General features: G+C 46.3%; 1 protein-coding gene across 1 annotated transcript in view; it reads right to left on the bottom strand.

Annotated features, from left to right (window-relative positions):
- STK10 (serine/threonine kinase 10) overlaps positions 1-23,977 on the bottom strand; it is a 205,567-nt gene extending 181,590 nt beyond the window's left edge. The window contains exon 1 of the mRNA XM_006864812.1: positions 23,822-23,977. Within this exon, the coding sequence (XP_006864874.1) occupies positions 23,822-23,977 (156 nt within the window). The remainder of the gene's footprint in view (positions 1-23,821) is intronic.
- Between the last annotated feature and the right edge of the window lie 745 nt (positions 23,978-24,722).

The following is a 24,722-nucleotide window of genomic DNA, read 5'->3' as shown; positions in this document are numbered from 1 at the left end:
GTTTCATAAAGTTCATGGAAAAATGGAATAAAAAGATAATGGAATTTTCCCATGAACTTCGTAGTTCCATTGTATAGTAGGAGGGTGGGAAAATGGTGCTCTATCCATCTCTCTCCTTGCTCTGACAGGAGGCCATCTTGGCAAGGAAGGGGGTCCTGGAAAACTAAGGGTGGTCCAAGTAGATGGGGCACGTAGGAGTCAATAGGCAAGGAGTGGCATAAAGAACAAGTAGCTGTCTGTGGTCTCTGACGTCCGTCTCTCCCACTGGTTGAGGTGAGGCCAGAGTCCAGAAAAGGGTGGTGGGAGTCCATCCCACTCCGCACTGCTGGCCGGGAGTGACTAACGCCTCAGCCCACACCCTCGGGCACCAACACACAGTGGCCACTTGTGTTTTCTGGCCTCTCTGGGAACAATCCTCCCCCTTGTGCCCACACGAGGGCCAGTAAGGAGGAGGTGGGGACAACCCCTCCAGCAGGGAGCCCTGTCCCACCCAAGGGGCCCAGCCAGGGGCTGGGGACTTCCCAACAGCAACACAGCAGCCACCAGGGAACAGCCCCAGGTCCTCACCTTCCCTCCCAGCTGTCAGCAGATCACTGCTTCTCTCCCCCCTCCTCCCTGCTATCATAGAACTTAGGGAACAGAAAGAACTTTCACCACCATCCCTAAACCCTACTCCCCAACTCCTCACTCTGGAGAAGAGGAAGCTGAATCCTCAGAGGTTAACACAGAGACCAGGGTTCCATCTCTGACAGCTGAATCATCTGTACTGCACAAGAACCACACTTACCTCAAGAGAAATGAATGAGACTACAAGAGAAATGAGACTGAGGGGCCTGCCTGGAATGAACCCTGAAGGCAGTGCAGAAGCCCCCTTGTGAACTCTGAACTCCATTTCCTTCAGGAACCATCTTTCCTCACTCTCAGTTCCAGGCCAAGTTGATCCGAGTACTGGTCTCAGTCACAGTCACCGGGTCAGGGATGGGCAATTCAACAGAGCTCACCTGGGGGTGATCTGGTCTTTGTTTTGTTTTATATTTTTGCTAAAGTTGTTAGAAGGGATGCTTTTCTCCCCTCTACCGTCACTACTACCAGCTGTCACTCAGTCAGCACTGACTCTGAGTGACTCCCTATGAGTCACTGTAGAAGAACTAGGCTCCATACCATTTTCAATGGCTGATTTTTAGGACGTACATAGCTAAGCCTTTCTTTCTAGCCTACCTTAGCTGGAAACTCCTCTAAATGTGTCCACCATGTGTACATAGCTTCTAGCATACTAAAAACATACAAGTTACTACAGCAGGATGAAATGACAGACAATAGTGTAGTCACAGAGTTGAGGGAACATCTAAAGTTCACCTCGATGTCAAAGACCCAACCTCAGAAACATCTATTTCTTTTTCTAGAAAAACAACACAGAATGACAAGCGTGGATAGAGGAACCTTAGCAGGTGAAATCATTTCCTACTGAGGTTTCTTAGCAACCTGGCTGGGCAGCCAGGCATGAGGGAAGGCGCCCAGCTGACCTGTCAAATGAATAGGTTGGTTGTGTGGGTCACTGACAAAGAATGGAGCAGTCAAGGCTTCTAAGGATTTCTAGTTTCCCCATCCTTTCTTTTGGATGGTTCTACCAGGTATGTATCAAACACAGACCAGGCCACGGAAACCAAGCAGGGAACCGGAACTGAGGAGGTGCTTGGTCTGCTCCCCACAGAAAAGACAGCTGTGGTATTCCTGTTGTTGTTTTGTGCCATTGAGTTGACTCTGACCCATAGCAACCCTGTATAGAGTTTCCGAGGAGCAGCTGGTGAGTTTGAACTGCCAACCTTATGATTCAAAGCGACCTTGCAGTCCAGTACATTAACCCAACAACACCACACCAGGACTCCGTGGTATTCCTCCCTACTGGAAAACATTTCATCTTTGCATGCTGGCAACTACTGGCAGCAGCAGGAAAGGTTTCTGGCCCTGTTAAGGAGAGAGGAAATCTGGCTGGGTCATAGTGGAACCAGCTACGTGCAAGGAAAGGGCTCAGATCAAATTCAAGGAGGGAGGTTTGAAGGCAGTACACACATCCAGGGCACACAGCCAATGTGGGCTTGGGTTCAAGGCTTCACAATGCTCCTGGCTGGCATGCATGAGCCAGTTAGGAGTGGAGCCTGGCCTTCCAGAGTCTAGGGTCACTGTAGGCCTCAGGATGTGTGTGCTGTGGTCTCTCAGGCAGGTCACAGTCAGGCATGCTACCTCCTCCTGTTGAAGAGAAAATGTTCCAGGTCACACTGCTAGGCAGTGGCCACAAGGCTCAAACTCAGATCTGGCTCTCTGGCCTGTGCTCTTTCTCCCTTGGGAGCACACTGGAACCCCATCTCCAGAGGTCTCCTGCTCAGCTGTTCTATGTGCTAATTCTCCTTCCCCAACTTTTCCTCCATTGCCTCCAACAAAAAACCTCTATGGTAAACCTTCAATGGTTCCCCACCGCTGACAAGATGAAGCCCAAACTCCCAAGGAGCAATCATGGCCCTCATGATCAGGCCCTGTCCACTTTAAAGGATCCCACTACTGCCCCATGCTCAGCGCATGCTACAACCCATTCAGCAGGCTTTCCGCTTCCATGCCTCTCCCACATCTAGACGTAGCCATCCCGCAAAGTCTAACTCAGTCAACCTGCTCCAAGAAGTCTTTCCCAGAACTCTCCTCTCCCTCCCTACTAGAATCTCTCCACACCTCACTTTGCATCACAGGCTGTCTGGTGCCATAATCTCTGAGGTTCATAGCTTCTCTCTCTCTGGCCAGACTGTAAGCACCTGAAAGGCTGAGCCATTTCTGATTCATTTCTGTCTACCCCCACAGAGCCTGGCAGAGTCGCAAGTAGAGAATGGAAAAGCGGAAAGGTGGAGGAAGGGAAGATAGAAGAATGGATAGGTACACAGGAAGATGAGTGAGTGGATGGGAGGGTGGCTGGGAAGATGGGAGAGTGGACTGGTGAACGGATGGGTAGATAGGAAGGGAATGAGAAGATGGGTAGAGGGGTGGCCAGGTAAATATAGGGTAGATGGGTGGAAAGGTAAATGAGAGAGAGGTCAAGTGGGTGGTTGGGTGGCTGAATGGATGATGGATGGATAGATGCATGGTAGAAAAATGAATGGGTGAATGAAAGACTATAAGCATGTGAGAGATGTTCAGGCAATAGACAATCATTAAGTCTTCTCTTTTCCTAAAAAGCAACTGAACTAACTTTGTTCTATGAAAACCAACCTTTCTCCTTTTCTCAATACTATAGCCAAGAAAGTTATTTTACAGGTATCTACCCCACTCTGTGGAATCCTGGTATGGTGCTGTGGGTCGATACACTGGACTAAAAAGTTGGTTTGAACCACAAGGTTGACCGTTCAAGGTCACCAGACACTCTTCAGAAACCCTATACAGGGTCACTATGGGTCAGAACTGATTCGACGGCACTCAACAACACACAACAACCCCACTTCAGCCAATGTTCCATCTTGGCAAATTTAGATTCACAAATCTCCATCAGTTGGTCTGTGGAATGAAAATAACATAGAATTTGAAATAAGAAGACCTAGATTCTAATACTGGCTCTAATACTTTTCAACTAAGTGTCCTTGGGAAAGCCTGAAAACTAGGTCTTAGTTTCCCAATGGAGATGCAGACAATTCCAAAGACACCAAAGCAAGTCTAAAAACCACCATGCATTAGTCAGTCAACAACTGATTGTTACTGTCCTCCCTCAGGACTGTGTGGTGGTGTATTTTTTGTTTTTCTAAAAGTTAAAACCACACTCATCTTGTTCACTAATATATCTATTACTCAGTCTGATCATAATATACACTTAATAACTCTGGTAGCGTAGTGGTTACGAATCGGGCTGTGAAACTTAAGGTCAGCAGTTCGAAACTACCAGCCGCTCTGCGGGAGAAAGATGAGGCTTTCTACTCCCGTAAAGATTTGCACCCTCGGAAACCCTGTACAGGGTCGCTATGGGTCGGAACTGACTTGACGGCACTTAACAACAATAAGTATTTTTAAACAGTAAATGGATAATAAGTATTTTTAAATAGTAAATGGATTGGCAATTGTGCCTCTACACACAGAAATGAACCCTGTCACATTAAGAGGAGAAAAGAAAGTGACAAGAGGTCAGTTTCCTTCCCCCCATGTTTACGTTTCTGAATCTCTAGCTGCTCCCCAGTTTTGAAAGATGGCTTTTACCTTGGAGAAGTCAAAGCTTTTGACTGGGGCCAGGATGTTCATGGTTAACTCATCCTGCCAAGTAGAGAGAAACCACTTCCAGATCAATAATCACCATGCCAAGTTTCAGTTCAACGACAACGGAGACAGCTGAGTTTCAGAACAAGTGACACTTAAGAATGGCAAAGATTATGAATCACAAAAGCAGCAGAGCAACGCGGCTTCCAGAGTCGTGCATTTAATACCCTGTCCTCCGGGGAAGAGAAACCTGTGAGCCTTTCTGGCACAGTTGAGCCACAGAAACCCTTCTGGGCCAACAAACACAAAACTAAACCCAAACAGGATTGGTCCCAAGCTATGGCCTTATCCAAAAACCCAGGCAACCTGTCCAACTTGGCAGGGGATGTGGAAGCCTTCAGATTTCAGCTCTGTAAAAGCGATGGGGAATCCAACCTGCATACCACTCATAAAGGAGGTAGGAGAGGTGACCATAGGCTCCACCCCCTTGGGGCCATGGCTGCAAGCTTTCCCAGACTTCCTCATCCACCAGAGGAAGGCTGGGAGAGGGCTCAGTGCTCAGTTCTATGGATGTCTGTAGTCAACAAGAGGTCCCTGGGTGGTGCAAATGGTTGCTCTTAACCACTAACGTACAGGTTGGTGGTTCAAACCTACCCAGGGGAACCACAGAAGGACTAGTAATCTGTTTCCATAAAGATTAATTTCAAGAGACCCCTATGAAGCACAGTTCTCCTCTGTAACATACAGGGGTTGTCAAGAGCCAAAATCAGGTTGACGGCAATAGGTTTGGAATTTTGGTTTTGTAGTCAACATGGTGGGCTAAGGACTCTGAGCAAAAAGTAGAGAAGAAGGGAACACAATTATGTCCCCCATGCCAATAAGACATCTGACAAATATGATCTCACTTAATCTTCACCACACCCTTGGGAATTGTGTCCTTTTATCAGCCAGCCTTTCCAGACAGTCCCAAAACTCAGAAAGAAGTTAAGGTCGGCCCCAATTTTTAGGTTAACAAGGTGTTTTGTTTTTTAACCTTTTATTGTGAATTGAGTGAAGATTTACAGAGCAGATCATCAGTTTTACATGCAACAAATCATACACTCTGTTTCATCTCAATGATTGCAATTCCCCTCCATGTAACAACAGTTATCCCACTTCCTCCCTGTGCTTCCGTTTCCATTCCATCCGCTTTCCAGACCTTCTGAACTGTGTCCTTAGGTCAATGTTGCCCTTTTGATTTTGAATCATTGGCCATTCCATGGTGAGCATACCTTCCTAGTGTTATTGTATATACCTATATTGTTGTTGTTGTTGTTGTTAAGTGCCGTTGAGTCGGTTCCGACCCATAGTGACCCTGTACAGGGTTTCCGAGGGTGTAAATCCTTACGGGAGTAGAAAGCCTCATCTTTCTCCTGTGGAGCGACTGGTAGTTTCGAACCGCTGACCTTAAGGTTCACAGCCCAATTCGTAACCACTACGCTAACAAAGCTCCTTTTATACCTATATACCTACCTACAATTTGGCTGAAAATTGGACCACAAGGCTGAGTTCCATTCCAGGCCAGAAGGATGGCTGAGGGCCATAGTCTAGGGTTCCTCCAGTCTCTCATCAGTTGTTGTTGTTGTTATTGTTAGGTGCCATCGAGTTGGTACCAACTCACAGTGACCATATGCACAGCAGAACGAAACACTGCCCAATCCTGGGTCAACCTTACTATCGTAAGTCTGGTAATTTTTTTTTTTTTTTTAATAATTTTGTGTTTTGTTCCACAGTCTCTCCACCCTATACAGGACCTTCTAACGTGATCCCTTTCAGATCAATTGTTAGTGGTAGCCGAGCACTGTGAAATTCTTCTGGTCTCAGAGTTATTAAAATGGTTCTAACCATGTTCCATTAGTCTATTGGACTAATCGATTCCAAGCAGCTTCAGTTTTCATCACTCTTCTTTCTTCCACAGATGGAGAGATCAATAGTTGCACCTGAAAAGCTCATGAGCTTTTAAGATCCCAATCGTTACTCACCAAAGCAGGATACAGGACATGGTAGACTATGTTATGCCAGTTGACAATAGGTAAGCAGTAGTTTTTATGATTATTATGAAAGTAACCCAGGAGTCTGTGAGTGGCACAAACTGTCAAGCTCTCAGCTAGCTACTAACTGAAAGATGGTGGTTTGAATCTACCAGGGGTTCCTCAAGAAATGCCTGGGGATCTACTTTTGTAAAATCAGTCATTAAAACTCTTCAGAGCACAGTTCTACTCTGATACTCAGGGATCTCCATGAGTTGGGGTCAACTTGACAACAGTTAGTTTTCTGTTGTATTTTGTTTTTAAGTAACACACACTCATTCAAAGAAAATCTTAAAAATATAATGGTACAAAGAGGAAAATCAAAACCACCCAGAATCCCAGGGGATCATCACCTTTAGTACTTTGGAGCGTGTCCTCCTAGAATTTCATGGTACAGATGTACCCAGAATTGCCTGGCAAACACATCCCAGCCCTGTGTCCCTGTTTCCTCATTTATCCAATAAAGATGCTCACAGTTCTGGTCTCATGGGATTAGTGTGAGCGTTCAATAAATGAATGCATGAGAGGCCCCTAGGAAGCACTCTACAACTGTTCACTCAGTATTATCATCTCTTTTCAAATGCAGCCTTCTGTCCTTGTACCAATGAGAATGAACTGTACATACTGACGCGCCACTTTTACGTTCACCTAACGATAAGTCATGAGTAGCCCTTCGGATCACAAAACATTAGTTGTTGTTGTTGTTGTTGTTAGGTGCCATAGAGTCAGGACTGACTCACAGCAACCTTAGTGAATACCACCATTTCTACCGGCTATCAACTGTTCCATTGAATGGAGGAATCATCATTCTATGTGACCAACTCCTTGCTGTCTGGTCACTTTATACCAATCATATGGAGTTGCATCCAGATGTCTAAGACTGGATTTACATGTTGCCAAGCTGCCTTCTGGTATAGTGGGTTATACACTGGGCACTAGCCACTACAGAGAAGAAAGATGAGGTTTTCTGCTTCCATAAAGATTTACAGCCTTGGAAACCCTATATAGGCTTGCTATGAGTCAGAACCAACGTGACGGTGCACAACCACCACCATCACCAACCTGTCCTCCAAAGACCTGGGTCAATTTTTAAACCCCTGCCCACCCCGACCTCCATGGCCTCACTTAGACTAGATATAATTTAAATGAGAAGCTGGGTTCAGGGGGGGTTCAACCACCTCCTGGCTCTGTGTCCTTGGGCACTGGCTCCATAAGATTGCAGGTACAAAGATGCTTGATGTTACCCTTGTGCCCACCCACTGCCATCAAGCCAATCCTGACTCACAGTGACCCTATAGCACTATAGGCCAAGCTGAACGGCTCCCTAGAATTTATGAATCTGTAAATGTTTACAGGAGCAGACAGTCTTATCTTTCTCCTGAGGAGTGCCTGGTGGGTTTGAACTACTAATCCTGTGGTTTCTAACCCAATGCTCAACCCACTTGTAAGAGGTACTATTATCCCACTCTGTAGACAAGGAAACTGAGGCTCAGAGGTCACTTGGCCAAAGTCACACAGCAAGGCCCACGCCCTCATGGGATGAGCAGCCTGGCCAGGTCAGAAGCTTCCAAGGATGCAGACAGGACAGGCAGACATGGGCATCTGGAACTCTAGGTCCCTCACTTATGGAGGTCCCTGGTCATACCTTGGCCCTAGAGGTGGGAGCTTGATGACACAGAAGGAAGAGCCCGGGCCCCCTGTAATCTGTCACCAGAGTCCACCCAGACACAAAGCAAATAGAAAGAATTCCAGGGTTGAGTAGGGAGATATGTCAGCTCCAATGCAGTCCCTGCCTCAGTGACAAAGCCAGCTCTGACAGTGGTAACCATCCCTGAAGGCCAAGAATTGGGCCTGGGCTCCCAGACCAGAGATGCTAGAGCTCCCAAGGAAGGAGGATGAAAGGAATGAGGCCCTGGCACGGCCACTGCTCTTACATCATTCCAGTGCCCTCAGCTATTCTAACCTTGGGCAGGCACAGACCTGGGACCTTCGAACTTGATCTCTGGCCTTGAAGGTTAGCACAGAGCCTTCTTTAACTTCACCAAATCCATGTTTCTATTCTAACACATTGTAAATCTCAGTGTAACCCCCATTCAGCATCTCCTCAGAACTATCCAGCTTAACAAACAAGGAAAGAGAAACCACAGACCTCAGGGCATCTGCCTGGTCAAGCTTTAAAAATCCAGACATCTAGTCAACCATCAGACAAACAATCTTCATAACAATAGTCAGACAGATGGCTCACTTCTTCCCCACTAGGCATGATGTTGATGACAAATCTCACTCCATACACAGCTCTCTGAAGTCAGTACTATTTTGGTCCTCATTTTGCAGCTCAAGAAACTGAAGCTGAGAGGGGTGAGGTGACTTCACCAAGGTCACACACCAAGGAGGCAGTGGAGCCAGGAGAAAGCTCAAAACAGATTCTGACCCCAATGCTGAGTCAGCCTAGGAAGAAGGAAGAAATTGGGTAAGGCATTCAATGAGTAGATATGAAAGGAGCATCTGCCAGGAGGGACAGAAAACAACTTAAGAGACATGCAACAGAATCCCAGTTTGCAACAAGAGCTCTGAAGGAGATCAAAAGGGAGCCGTGGTCAGGGAAGGCCCTTCTATGGAGGTGACATCTGAACTGAGTTCCAGAGGATTAGGAGGAGTTGATTACACAGAGAATCGGAGGAAGAGAGAGTCAAGCAGAAAGAACAGATAGTGCAAAGGTCCTGAGGCAGAAATCGGATGGGCTTCCTTCAGTATCTCAGCTGGACCTACATTCCTCCACTACAGTTGTGCAGAGGCTGGCTAGAGTTAACTCTTTAGTGACTAGTAAGTTGACCAACTCCTCTACCTCCAAGTCCTCAGGTCTGAATTCTAGCTCTACTATTGTGGTTGTTGTTAGGAGCCATCGAGTCAGTTCTGACTCATAGCAACCCGTTGTAGTGTTTATGAGGAGTGGCAGGTGGGTTTGAACTGCCAACCTTATGGTTCGCAGTCCAGTAATTCTCCTACAGCGCCACATCAGGACTCCAGGTTCTACTAGTAAGAAAAAGTAAATAAGCTAAAGGGGAAGGAAAGGAACCCTGGTGACACAATGGTTAAGCTCTAGGCTGCTAACCAAAAGTTCAGTAGTTTAAACCCAGCGGCTTCATGGGAGAAAAGACCTCGTGATCTGCTCCGTTAAACCCTCCACCTGCCATCAAGTTGAATCCAACTCATAGCAACCCTGCGTGACAGAGTAGAACTGCTCATTGGGGTTTCTGAGGCAGGAGCAGACCACCTCATCCTTTTCCCAGAGTGGCTGGTGGGTGTTAAACCACAACACTTTAACCCATAAAGATTACAGCCTAGGAAATTCTAGGCAGCAGTTTTATAGCGTTGCTTCAAGACTGTAGGAGTCCTGATGTGGCACTGTGGGCCAATGCATCAGACTGCAAAGTCGTTTGAACTACAAGATCGATGGTTCAAGCTCACCAGCTGCTCCTTGGAAACCCTAGACAGGGTCGCTATGGGTCGGAATCAACTCGCCGGCACTTAACCACAACAACAACAAGACTGCAAAGCTATTTGAACTGCAAGGTTGATGGTTCAAAGCTCACCAGTGGCTCCTCGGAAACCCTACAGGGTCGCTATGTGTCGGAACCAACTTGACAGCATTTAACAACAACAACCACAAGTCAAAATGGACTCCAAGGCCTACAACAAGGGCAATGGGGAAGGAGAGGGTGGGGGAGCAGCAACGGGGAAAACAGAGAGAAAGGCAAAGAGAGAGGAGAGTGAAGTGGGGTACAGGGAAATGTAGGGAAGCTGCAGAAGGAGAGGGGAAAGTGGACTGAAGGGGGAGACTCCCTGCCTGGCAACACTCTAGAAGCACCAGCAGACCCACACTCACCACACAGGCCTGAGAAGCAGGAGATTCCCCACCCTGACACTGCCCCACTTCCCCTGCTACTTCCTCTGCTAGCCCTGCCTGCCTGCTCCCCTCCACTCACCACTTCCTCTGCAAAAGAGGCCATCCCCTGGCTGGGGCTGAGGCTGAGGCAGGCTTGGGAGAAAGGGGCACACATTCCAGGGCACAGCTCACAAGAAGTCACACATTTTAGTGACCCTGTCCTCCCCTCCCAGCAAGCCCCTTCACCTCTTCCTCTGTGCTGTGCAATGGGAAAGGTTCAGGCTCCTGGCCAGAGAGATCTGAGTTTAAGTCCCAGCCATGATGTGGACAAGCTGTGTGACTTTGAACAAGTCACTGCTCGTCTTTGGGTCCATTCCCTACTATTTATCTTGTTCTGTTTGTAAACCACAATGCCTGATGCACAGTAGGTGATCAATACATGATTCTAACAGCTAACATTTATTTGAGCTCTTCTAACATCCTGGGTGTGGTGCTGTGGGTTAATACACTACGCTGCAAGGTTGGTCTGAACCACAAGGTGAGTAGTTCAAGCTCACCAGCCACTCCTCAGAAACCCTATACAGGGTCATTATGAGTCAAAACCAACTTGATGGCATTTAACAACAACAACAATGTTCTGGGAGTCCTGGTGTGGAGTTGCAGGATAAGTGCTGGACCTCAAGGTCAGTTTGAACTACAAGATTGATTGTTCAAACTCACTAGCCGCTCCTCGGAAACCCTACATAGGGTTGTTATGAGTCAGAACTGGCTCAACAGCACTTAATAACAATGTGCTGGGGAAGGAACCCTGGTAGCATAATGAGTTACGAGTTGGACCACAAGGTCAGTAGTTCAAATCTACCAGCAGCTCCATGGGAGAAAGATGAAGCTTTCTTTTCTGCTCCTGTCAAGATTCACAGCCTCAGAAACCCTATAAAGAGTCTCTCTCCCTGAGTTGGAATCAACTCAATAGCAGTGGCTGTGACCTAAGGCGTTTCTGCTAGGCAGAACATGCTTGGCTACTAACTGAAAAATTGGAGATTGAGTCCACTCAGAAGTGCCTTGAAAGAAAGGCATTTCTGAAAAGTCCTCATTGAATTCTAGTGACACACATGGGATTGCCAGGAAACAGAGTCAACTGTCCAGACCAAATGATTTCCATGGGTTGTCTCATTTCAACCTCCAACAACCCTATGAAGTAGTGCCATTACTGTCACCAGTTGGCAGCTAAAGAAACTGAAGTACAGATAAGTAAATTCCCCAGGACCATACAATCTACAAGAGGCAGTGCCAGGCCTGAGCGCAGGGAATTCACCCAGAGTCCCACACCAACTCAGATCCCAGGAAAACATGAGGTCTTCGTACTGTCTCACCCTCTCTGCTATCTGGCTCTTTAGGATAAGCACTTGACTGCCAACCACAAGGTCAGTGGTTCAAGCCCACCAGCCACTCTGTGGAAGAAAGATGAGGCTTTCTGCTCCCACAAAGATTTACAGCATCAGAAACTATACAAGTCTCTATGTGTCAGAACTGATTCAACAGCAAATAACCACATCAAGCCTTACCACCCCCCATAGATTCTGCCTTGTTTCCTGCCCCCAAGTACAACACCCATTTCTCAGCTTGGTCACCTTCCACCGGCCACTTTCCTTCCCTGCACTCTACTTGGGCCCTAACAATCGCGCTGGCCTTTTCTGCCACAGCCACCTGCTCCAGCCACCAGAGCACAACCAAGCTGACCCAGACTTCACTCATGACGGTCAACTTGGCCTTGGGCAGTCAGGAAGCCTGGCTCTGTCTGGCATCCTCTAATTGTGTGGCCTCAGGCAGGTCATTCCCTCCTCTCTAGTTACAGCCTGTCATCTCTAACACTACATAGACTGACCTGGGCAGGTCCCGCGGGACTTGGGGCAGGCAGAACATTAACTGAGGTCAGAAACGTCAAGTCCAAACTCCTTAACTTAGCATTCAAGGTCCTCTTGAATGGGCCCCTAATACTCTTCCAGGTCCAGCTCCATCCTGACCTGCCCCACAGGCCATGTCCAGCTCTCAAACCCACTGAGCAATGGGCCTGAGAGGGCAACAGAGAGGGGTGGAGGAGGCGGGGTAGCAGCAAACAGTAGAGGCCAGATCTACACTGTCCAGTACAGTAGCCACTGACCACATGTGGCTACTGAGCACTTGTTACACAGCTAGTCCAGATTAAGATGTGCTGGAAAAGCAAAATACACACAAGCTTCCGAAGACTTGGTGTGAAAGAATATAAATATTATACTAATTCTATAAATAGAATGTTAAAATGATACCATTTCAGATATACTGGGTTTATTAAAATATACTCCCCTCTCCCACTTTTCTTTTCTTTTTTGAATGAGACAACTAGGAAGTTTTATGGTGGTGGTTTGTGCATTGTGCATTGCTATGATGCTGATGCTGGAAGCTAGGCCCCCTGTATTTCAAATGACCAACAGGGTCATCTGTGGTGGACAGGTTTCCATGGAGCTTGCAGACTAAGACAGACTAGCACGAAAGGCCTGGTACTCGACTTCCTAAAAATCAGTCATTGAAAATCCTACAGATCAAAACACAGTTTTGCCCAATGTAGTGCTGGCAGGTGAGCATTCATTCAGAACAGACAATGGTCACTACAATGGTCTCGAGCACACCAAGGACCAGGAAGATGTGCAGAGCCAAGAAACATGTGGCTCTGTTGTACATGAGGTCACAAGGAATCACACCTGCAACCAGCAGCAACAAGGACATTTTCAATTACATGTGGAGCTCACCTTTACTTACAAAGGGCAGTGCTGGGTTAAAGAATTTGGACTTGATATATCTGAGCTTTGTCCTACCTGCCCCAAATTCCCCGGGGGCCTGACCAGGTCAGCCTATGTAGTGTTAGAGTCAGGTAGGAATGCAGGCTGGAGGTACCTGCTAATCCAGAGATGACAGAATCAAGTCTTGAAAATCTCCTGAATTTCAAAATAATCTTGGCAATCAATTAAAATTTGGAGCCAGACAAATGAGTTCACAGGCACACCAGGACAAAGCCTTCCCCTCTCTCTGCTGAGGAAGCTGCCCCCAACCCTCTGTACTTAACAATACTCTCATGCCTGTCAACACATCCCTCCCTCATCCCCAGCACTCAATGAAAGCAGCAGGGAGATGCTGATGTTGGCTTATCCTGAGCACAGACTGTGGGCCTTTAATTCTCATGACAGCTCTGTGGAATGGGTATTAGTACCAGCACCCATGTACACATGGGGAAACTGAGAATTAGAGACGAGAGACCAACCCAGTCTCACACAGCTTGGTTAGTGAGACAGCCTGGATTCGAACCCTGGTACATATGGCTTTGAGGTCTGACTCTCATCGTCTATCAGAAACTTGACACACACAGAAAGTGAATAGATACTGCTGAATGGAACCAAAGCATATTCATCCATCAAACGCATACAGATTCAAACAGCAGATGAGGTCCACTACCACTGGGGCCCTCCATCCTTGGAGACATGTGGCAATATCTGGAGACACTGCTGGATGGGTAGAGGTAGAGGTAGAGGTAGAGATGCTATGAATATACTACAATAAGCAAAGAAAACTCCCCGCACCAAAGACTTAGAAGGCTTCAAATGTCAATAGTGTGAAGTGGAAGACCTTGGTATGAGGGAGGGATGTTATTTTTAGGTGGTTTGTGCATTGTGCATTGGTTCCAACTCATAGTGACCTTATGCACAACAAAATGAAACATTGCCCGGTCCTGCACCATCTACACTGTTGTTGTCAGGCTTGAGCCCATTGTTGCGGGCATTGTGCCAAGCCATCTTATTGGAGATCTTCTTTTTCACTGACCCTCCACTTTACCAAGCATGATGTCCTTCTCCAGATGGTCCCTACTGATTATATGTCCAAAGTATGAAAGATGAAGTCTCATCCTTGCTTCTAAAGAGTATTCTAGCTGCACTTCTTCCAACTCATATTTGTTCTTCTGGCAGTCCATGATATTTTCAATATTCTTCTCCAACACCATAACTCAAATGCACCAAATTTTCTACGGTCTCCCTTATTTATTGTTTCACTTTCACAAGCATATGAGGCAACTGAAAGTACCATGGCTTGGGCCAGATGCACCTTAGTCCTCAAACTAGTATCTTTGTTCTTGAATACTTTAAAGAGGTCTTGTTCAACAGATTGTTGTTGTTAAGTGCCGTCGAGTCGGTTCCGACCCATAGCAACCCTGTACAGGGTTTCCGAGGCTGTAAATCTTTACGGGAGCAGAACGCCTCATCTTTCTCCCGCTGAGCGGCTGGTAGTTTCGAACTTCTGGCCTTAAGGTTTGCAGCCCAATTCATAACCACTACGTTATGAATTAGCCTACTGCAATATGTCATTTGATTTGTTGACCACTGCTTCCATGAGCGTTGATTCTGGCTACAAGCAAAATGAAGTCTTTGAAAACTTCAATCTTTTTTCCATTTATCATGATGCTTTTAATTGGTCCAGTAATAAGAACTTTTGCTGTCTTAACATTGAGGTGCAATTCATACTGAAGGTCGTGGTTTTTGTTCTTCATCTGTAAGTATTTTAAGTCCTCTTCACTTTCAGTAAGCAAGGGTGTATCATCTGCATATTGCAGGCTGTTAATGAGTCTTCCTTCAATCCTGATGCCATACTCTTTTTCATATAATCCAGCTTCTCAGACTATTTGTTCAGCATATAGATTGAATAAATATGGTAAAAGAGTACAATCCTGGCACACACCTCTCCTGATTTTAAACCATTCAGCATCCCCTTGTTCTGTCTGAACAACGGCCTCCTGGTTTATGTACAGTTTCCTCATGAGCACAATTATGTGTTGTGGAATACCCATTCTTTGCAATGTTATCCATAGCTTGTCATGACCCACATAGTCAAAAGTGTTTGCATAGTTTGCATAGTCAATAAAGCACAGGTAAACATCTTTCTGGTATTCTCGGCTTTCAGCCAAGCTCCATGTGACGTCAGCAATGACATGTCCTCTTCTTAATCTGGCTTGAGCCTCTGGCGATGTACTGTTGCTGCCATTTTCTAATGATCTTCAGCAAAATTTTACCGGCATGTGAAATTAATGACACTGTTTGATGATTTCCACATTCCACTGGATCACCTCTCTTGGGAGTGGGCACAGATATGGATCATTTCCAATCAGTTGGCCAGGTAGCTGTCTTCCAAATTGCTTGGCACAGACTAATGAGTGCCTCCAGTGTCATATCTGTTGAAATATTTCTCTCTGTGTTCCGTCAATTCTGGGAGCTTTTTTTTTCTGCCAGTGTCTTCAGTGCATCTTGGATTTCTTCCTTCAGTACCATAAATTCCTAATCATATGCTGTCTCTTGAAATGACTGGACATTTCTTTTTGGTACAATAAGTCTGTAATTCCTTCCTTTTTAAAAACAAAACAAAACTTTTTATTGTGAATTGAGTGAAAGCTAATAAACATATCATCAGTTTTACATTCAACAATCCATACACTCATTGCATCTCAATGATTGCAATCCCCTTCATGCAATAACAGTTATTCCGCTTCCTCCCTGTGCTTCCTATTTACCTTCCATTTCTGTTTGGTACCAAGGAGTCCCTGGGTAGGGCAGTTAATGTGCTAGGCTGTTAATTACAAGGTTGGAGTTCAGGTTCATCCAGAGGTGCCTTGAAAGAAAGGCCTGGTAATCTACTTTTAAAAATCAGCCATGGGAAGCCCTACGGAGCACAGTTCTACTTTGTTGCACATACAGTCCTTATGAGTCATTATTGGCGCCATAGCAACTGATACTGGTTACCACAGCATTAACAATAATAAATTATTTTTATTTCCCAAGCACTTCCTGGATGGGGACCAAGTACTAAAGATATCACCTCCTTATATTATAACATAGCTTAGGGTTGTTGTTGTTGTTGTTGTTAAGTACCATAGAGTCATTTCCAAACCACAGTGACCCTGTATCAGGTTTCCAAGGAGCAGCTACTGAGCTTGAACCACCGACCTTGCAGTTCAAATGACTTTGCAGTCTGATGCATTAGCCCACAGCGCCAGGACTCTGTGGAAGGTGCCAATCTCACCTCCATTTTATAAACAAGAGTCCAGGGCTTAGAGGAGAGATGATTTGTCTGGAGTTGAAGCAACCAGGACTGGAACCCAGATCCTAGAGAACCCTAAGTCTCTTCCCCCAACTACCAGAAATGGGATCCAGGAGTGACATCAGGCCAGGGAAACCAGAGGTCCTGGATGGGGTGGGGAATGGGGTCCAGCTTGTTCTTTCCTCACTTCCATCTGGCCTCTTTAGAAAAAAATAAAATTCACTGCCATCAAGTCTAACTCCTGGCAGCCCCATGTGCCAGAGATCAGGTCTTTCTTTGGCAGTGCCGTTTAGGTGGGTTTGATCTGCCAACCTTTAGTAGTTAAGCACATACTGTTTGTACCACGTGAGGCCTTGGTCTCTTTGGAGCCAGTAAAAAACTTCAGTGCTTAAGGGTTAACACCCAAGTGTTATCCCAGGAGGTCTCAGAGCACCTTGTGGTAAGCATCTCAGGAACCTCTCACACAATAGCTTGGGTTCTGTTTAAAAATACTTGGCTGATCGGAAATAAGGTTACTGCCCCGGGGGCAGATCTCTTTCCGGAGGAGGAGGCAAGCTGTACCAGAGCCCCCTGGAGGAAGCGGAAGCTGGCTTTAACAGCATTAAGCAGGAGAGGAGGTAAAGGGAGAAACCTCCGCTGAACGCCTTCACTGGTAGCAGGGAGGGAGGGAGGGCCAGAGGGCAGGAAGTTGCACTTGAAGGATGCAGGTTAGCAATCACTTCACAAAGTCAGCCCTGCTGTGGAGGGCCCTTAAGGTCTCCTGTCTCTCAGTGTCTAAGAGGGCTCAGGGACTGTCCCTCTGCAAGAGCTAGGGACAAAGGGCACTCTATTGTTACATTTTAAATCTTGTGTTATTTAAAAAGTTATCCTCAAATATGCATTCCCTTTGACCTAGTAATACCTAGTAATACCCTACTAGAAGTCTAGCCTGAAAAATAATTTTAGAGAAAGAAGCAAAGCTGTTCATCAACAGTCAATTCTGCTGTGAGGCTTATTTGAAAGTGTACACTTTGTTCCAAGGCAACTTTAATTCCATTTTTCCTGGAACTTTCGGAAGGCCCCCAACTCCATCTTCTGTTGTTAGCTGCAGTGGAACTTTGGTCTGACTCAAGATGACCCACATGCAGAATACAGCTGTGCTCCACAGAGTGATTAATTAAGGCTGAGACCGCTGAGACCTTGAAGAAACAAGTTGCCAGGTCCGTCTCCTGAAGTGGCACCTCTTGTTGTCAAGTGCCATCGAGTCTGTTCCGACTCATAGCAACCCTGTATACGGTTCCCAAGAATCAGCTGGTGGGCTTGAACTGCCAACCTTACGGTTCACAGTCAAGTACTGATCCTACAGCGCCACACCAGGAGTGGGTTCAAATTGCCAAGTTTTCGGGGATTCATTTGGGAACAATGTTCTCACAATACTCATTTCATGTTTGCTTATGGAGTTTTATCTACCAGAAATACTAGGTAAAGGCAAAAAACAGCGGGCAGCTAAACAGAGCCATAAAGGACTACACCTCAAACATCTCCCAGCTACCTATGTATCACATCCACCCTCATCTGGTGACACAACTTCCCACCTTCTTTCTTCCCAATAACCATCTTTCTAACCTCTCCACAGTAATTCATAACTGCATCCTTTCCAGCACCCACATCAGGTATTTTTCAAGATAAAGTACCATATTCATTGTGGTATTTACATATTCCCTACCCATTTAGCATAAATAAAACTGCTACTTAATTGTCAAAAAGTGGAAACAACCCAAGTACTCTCCAACAGACAAATGGACAACAAAATATGACGTTTTCAAACAATGAGATGTTGTTGTTGTGTGCCTTAGAGTTGATTCCAATTAAGAGCAACCCTATTTGACACAGTAGAACTACCCCATAAGGTTTCCTAGGCTGTAATCTTTACAGAAGAGTCCTTGTGTGGTGCTGTAGGATAAGTACTGGACTGCTAACTTCAAGGACAGCAGTTCAAACTCATCAGAAAGATTGTGCAGGGTCGCGATGAGTTGGAACCAACTAAATGACACTTAACAACAACAACAATCATTACAGGAACAGATCGGCAGATCTTTTTCCTGTGGAACCTCTGGGTGGGTTTGAACTGCCAACCATTCAGTTAGCAGCCAAGCACTTAACCATTGTGCCACCAGGGCTCCTATGGAATTTTCTTCAGCCCTTAAGAGAAAAGAAATTCTGAAACATGCTATGACATGGATGAACTCTGAAAACATTATACTAAGTGAGAGAAGCCAGACACAAAAGGACAAAAACTATATGAGTGCACTTACATGAGGTATCTAGACTAGGTGACTGCATAGAAACCAAAATGTAATAGTGGTTGCCAAGGACTGGAGGTGAGGGAGGAAAATGATTACTCACATTGTACTAGGCTTTTGTTTGGAATGACAAGACACTTTGGGGAGTAGATAGAAATAAAGAGTGGAGATGGTTACACAACACGGTGAATGTAATCAGTATCACTGAAATTATAAATGGCTAAAATGAATTTTAAATTGGCTAGAATGTCAACTTTTGTTAAATGTATGTACACTTTACCATAATTAAAGAGGAAATGAAAAGAATGTGGGGTCTGGAGTCAAAAATTGACCTAGATTAACATCCTGGCTCTGGTATTGGCTCACAGTTTAAAAAAACAAAAGTAAGTGTGCTACTGTTTTTATTAGGTTTCCACCTTTTTCCCTCTGGTGCTACTGGTGACAGTAAGCCCTTAACCCCGTTTTCCCTGTAAGCCCTTCAGTTTTTACTGGGTGATTTTTGCATAGCAACATGATGTTTTAGAACACATATATCATATTACAGCTGCACTGTGTTGCTATATAGTGCTTAGCACAGTGTCTGGCACATATTAAGCATTCAAGAGATGTTAACTTATTAGTAGTAAAACAAAGAAAACACTTTAAATAGTCAATAAGTTATGATCAGGTAACACTGAGCCATCCCAGAAGGTAACTGTAAAGCACTTAAAATAATGTAAGCAAAGGCTTTAGGGATGAAACATGGCTTTAAAAAAAGACAATGAACAAAATAAAGAACTTTAAACATATATGATTACAACTTCACATTTTAAAAATTACTGTAACAGCAATACAGTCTGGAAGAAAATACATCTAAATGTGAACAGCAATTGATGGAGACGTTGTTGTTAAGTGCCATCAAGTCGGTACCGACTCATAACACCCTTATGCACAGCAGAATGAAACACTGCCCGATCCTGGGTCAACCTCACTACTGTTCCCACGCTTGAGTCCACCGATGCTGCCACCTGGCCAATCCATCTCATTGGGGGTCTTCCTCATTTTCTCTGACCCTCCACCTTTCCAAACATGATATCCTTCTCCAGTGACTGGTCCCTCCTGACAACAGGGTGATCTTTTTTCTTCTTAATTTTTTAAAAAATAATTTTTTAGTATGATTTTGGGAAACATATACAACAGCAAATTAGGCTCTCCTTTAACAAGTTCTATACATATTCTTTAAGGAGATTTGGTAGCATAGTGATTATGAATTGGGCTGTGAACCGCAAGGTCAACAGTTCGAAACTACCAGCTGCTCTGCGGGAGAAAGATGAGGCTTTCTGCTCCCGTAAAGATTTACAGCCTTGGAATCTCTGTTCAGGGTCACTATGGGTGGGAAACGACTCGACGGCACTTAAACAACAACAACAAACATATTTTTTAAGGAGCTCTGGTAGCGTAGTGATTATGAGATGGGCTGCAAATCTTATGGTCAGCAGTTCGAAACTACCAGTCGCTCTATGGGAGTAAGATGAGGCTTTTTGCTCCTGTAAAGATTTATAGCCTTAGAAACCTGATAGAGTTGGAATGAGTCAGAACTGACTCCACAGCACATAATCACCACCTCCATATTATTCAGTGACATTGGTTACATTTTTTACAATGTGGCAGCAATTTTGTTACTTCCATTCAAGCTTGTTGTATGTCTATTCATCTCACTAGCTTCCATGCCCTTCCCCTTACCTTCACATCTTTGCATTAGGGTAAATGTTGACTATTTGTTCTCAGTTTATTGTTTATTTAAAGAAACAACCACTTATAGGTGATACTGTTTATTTTATGAGCTAATCTGTTACTTGGCTGGAAGTGACCTCTGGGAGTGGTTTTAGTTATAAAGGGGGTTTGGGGGGATACTCTACTCATTACCAATCCTGTAAGTTTATCTTTTTTTTTTTTTTTTTAAGAATTTGAGTTTTGTTCTACATTTTTCTCTCATTCTATCCTGGACCCTCTATTGTTTCATTAATCAGAACAATCAGTATTGGTAGCTGGGGTTTTTTGTTGTTGTTTATTTGTTTGTTTTGGTATATTCCCAATTTTAAACTGTTATTGTTGTTGTTCAGGGTAGGTGAGTTGGTTCCAACTCACAGCGACCCTGTATAGGGTTTCCAGTGAACAGCTGGTGAGATCGAACCGCCAAATTTGTGGTTCAAACCAACCATGCAGTCTAGTGCTTATTCCACAGCGCCATACCAGGACTCCAATTTTTTTTTTTTTTTAAACTAGTGAGTACATATTGTGTTTTTAAACTGGCAAGATAATAAACTGAAAAGGCTTAAAGAGAATATAAGATCAAAGCCAAAGCAATTTTCAAGAAGCATAAAACTAATCTCAGCCAGCTAGCCACTCCCTTGCATTTCTGCACAATTCTCGTCCCTGTTCAGCACAAGATTACCTGTTTTACTCAGCTGCTATGGCAACAAGCAGGCCCTACTGACAGCAGACTTTTCCACTCAACATAGTACGAAACACTTCCCTGCCTTTCTACCTTGTCTTCAGACCAACAACAAATTTTTCAAAATGATTATTCTAATGATGAAAATTTTGAAATCATGTAGCTTGTGAACTTTACTTTGTGTCAAGAAACAGAATGGAAATTATTTTCCTTTGTAACTAGTTTGCAATGGCATGAAATGGGAGAAGGAGCTTGGCCTTGCACAAATTCAATCTTATCCATCCCTTTTTCTACAGAGGCAATGGGAAGAAAGGCTTATCAGCATGGGTAAGGCAGGGCCTTGAGCATCTCCAAGACTCTCACCAGAAAATCTGGAATCAGAGAGTTCTCTCCAGACATGTGTTTAAAGATGTGGAGAGCATAGTTGTTGTAGCTTTTAAATTTGGACTTTCATTTAAAAGCATCCACCTGCCTTGAAAAACCAAGGGGAGACACAATTAGTTGTGATTCAGACTGCCTTCTTTGTGTGAAACTCCCAGAGTCGCCTGGGATAGTTAAACAAGGCGATAGTTAAAAAGCTGGCAGAAATGACAATTCAAACTAAGGAAAAATCTGACAAATGTGAAAGCAAAGTTCTGCATGTATGTTTGAAAGAAAACAAGCCACAAGAAGCCAGGATAAATTGGGGGAGGGAGATGGAGTCCATGGGTAGTGCAAACAGACTCTCAGCTGCTAAAAGAAAGGTTGGAGGTTCAAGTCCACCCAGAGGTACCTCAGAAGAAAGGCCTGATGATCTGCTTCTGAAAAATCATTCTATGTAACACAGATTTACTCAGACATATAACGGAGTTGCCATGGGTTAGAATCAACTTGCCAGCAATTGGTAATTGTTGTTGTTGTTGTTAAGTGCCGTTGAGTCAGTTCCGACCCATAGCGACCCTGTACAGGGTTTCCGAGGGTGTAAATCTTTACGGGAGTAGAAAGCTTCATCTTTCTCCCGCGGAGCAGCTGGTAGTTTCGAACCGCTGACCTTAAGGTTCACAGCCCGATTCGTAACCACTACGCTACCAGAGCTCCTTAGCAATTGGTAATAGGAAAAAAAAAATCAGAGAGAGCCAGCAGTGTGTACTCAAAACACCGACTGAATCTTCTGGAGACAATGGGAGATGGAGTGAGCTGACCAAGTGTCCAGCTGCCCTCAAGATGGTCAGAGCACATCTGAAGGAGCAGGCTCTATCCTAGGTAGACAAAGACATAGATGGCAGGAGTCCAGAGGGACCATTTCCTCTTACCCTAGGCGAGTTGTAGTGAAGGATAGAGAGCTAGCTGCATTCAAATAAGTTTAGAACCCTCCAGGAGAGAAGTGTAGACAATCATCCCAAAGGCCCCAGTGTGAGTGACACTGAGACCCCCCCTCTGTAACCACAGGACCTTTGCTTTTGTGGGGGTTCCTCTCTGTAACAGGAAGTTCTGGCTCAGGGTGGAGATGGTAGGGTAACAAAAGAAGCACCCACATGGGGCTGGTAGGCCTCAAAGTTCACACACACACACACATACACACACACAGAGCTTCTATAGCAGAGCTTCTCAAACTTCAAAGTGCTTAAGCATCACCTGGGAATCTTGTTAAAAGTGCAGATTCAAACACAGTGGCTCTGGGGTAGGGCCTGAGGTTCTACATTTCTAACAAACTTCCAGATGATGCTGATCATGCTGGTCCAGTGACCACACTGAGTAACTGGGATCTAGGCTGCTTTAAAGTCAAAGAGACAAAGTCCTCACAGGGCGGGCCTGGAGAAGTTCAGCCTTCTGAGAGGACACTTGTAGGGTCAGAATGGCCTACCATCTACATACAGGAGCCCCAAGGAGGGTGATGGTTGCTTTAGGAAGGAGGGGAACTCTTGGAGGCATACAGCAGTTAAGCAGGTGGGTATCTCAAAAAAAAAGGTTTTCCTATGCGAAAAAAGATCCGCGAAAGGTCGTGATGTCAGACATTAGGTGTTTGGCCGCTAGTACAATTTAGCAACTGTGAGCAGATCTCAGGAGTAGCAACCCACAACCTCCTGCCAGCAAGCGTGTCAAGATTTAATCAGCACTGCCCCACCCACCCCTCCAGAAACGCTCTCTGCCCGTATTCCTCCAGGGGAGAGATGAGTGTAGACTGGGAGGAGGTTTCCCCGCTGTGACTCAGAGGCACAGAATCAAATCTGATCCCCCAAGTCCAGCATTCCTCAGGCCCTGACCTCCCTTCTACGCACCTTTCCAACCTTAACTTCTGACGCTACATGCCACACCTTGCCCTTCTCACTTCCAGGTCTTTAACTCATCTTCAGGTGAGCCTTCTCCTCCACCCCAGCGTCACCGATTCCAACACTATCAACGCAGCTGAGGTTTCCCAATCGCCTCGGCATACCTAAAACATCTATGTGGTCTCTCTTCAAAGAATGTCTCGTGTCACAGATTCTGTTTGTTTACTGCGGATGCCTAGGGTGGCCCTTTCGGATGCTGGGCGCCCCTTTGTCTCCCCCTGCTATGGTGAGTGCAGTGCCTGAAGCACAGGAAATGCTCAGAACGGGAGCTCGAAGGGCAGTAGCGTTGCCCAGAGGGAGCTCCCTGCTCGCGGAGATTCAGCTGGACTGGACGAGGTGTCCCCAAGAATAAAGGTCACTAGTGCGAAGGCCTGGAAGCCCGAGTTCAGGGCCGGGGCAGACCCGCTATGCCCTCCCCGGTGGTGGCCGGGGCAACCAGCGTCCCTTCCTTCCAGAGTCGCTTCACACTCCTGGGACACTCACCCACCCGTCTCCAGTGTCCTTACCTTGTAAACCTTGCCGAATGCGCCGTCACCCAGCTCACCCACGATCTCCCACACCTCGTTGGGGTCCAGGTCCCGGCGGACGTGCTCATATTCGCGGGACTTTCTCTTCTCGAAGGTGGTCAGGCGCAGGATGCGACGGAAATTGGCAAAAGCCATGGCTGGAGGCGTGCGAGCCGAGGGGCGAGGAGCGCCGGTTTGGGGCTGTGGCTGTGGCTCAGCGGTCGCAAGGAGGGGGGTGCAAGACGCCGCGGCGCTAGGGGTTCTCCCCAGATCCGCCCTTCTTCACAGCCCGAGCCCGTCAAGTGCGCCCTGGGCTGTGCCGCGCGGGAGACCCGGAACCGCGCAGGCGGCCACGGACCCGCCCCCGCTCTGTCCAGTTCCCGGGGCCGCCTCCGGAATGCCGGCCTCGATCGCCGCCGCGCCCTCCGCCCAACCCCCGAGCCCCGGGACGCGTTCCGGGGATCCGGCCCCACGCCCGCCCACCGGCCCGGTGGCTCCACCTGCTGCTCCCCGGCAGCGCCCCGAGACCCCCTAATTGGCTGCGGGCACTCTCCGACTCCGCCCGTCGCCGCAGGGCACTCTGGAAACTGTAGTCTCCTGCAACTGGCTCCCTCGAGCCTGAACTGCGCTTTGGAGAGCTTAGGGGACCCCCTCGGCGGTCTGGGACGTGCTGCGCCGCCTGACTCTCAGTACGTCTATGGGAAGTGAATGAGTATTACGCGAGCACCCAGTGATTGTTGTCAGTGCCAAGAAGAAGAGCTGGTACGAACTCACTGCAGATGCCCGGCAACTTTTCTGAGAGGCTGCTCCACTCGCCTCAACTCTTAGTTGAGAACACCAAGGCCTGGCGGGCAAAGGCTCTTGCCCTGGAACACACGTTCTGGCTGGGAATCCGGCGGCA

This window comes from Chrysochloris asiatica, unplaced genomic scaffold, assembly GCF_000296735.1.
Source record: "Chrysochloris asiatica unplaced genomic scaffold, ChrAsi1.0 scaffold00071, whole genome shotgun sequence".
Taxonomy (NCBI): domain Eukaryota; kingdom Metazoa; phylum Chordata; class Mammalia; order Afrosoricida; family Chrysochloridae; genus Chrysochloris; species Chrysochloris asiatica.
Note: the sequence above shows the minus strand (reverse complement) of the source record. Positions and strands in the feature narration are given on the sequence as shown.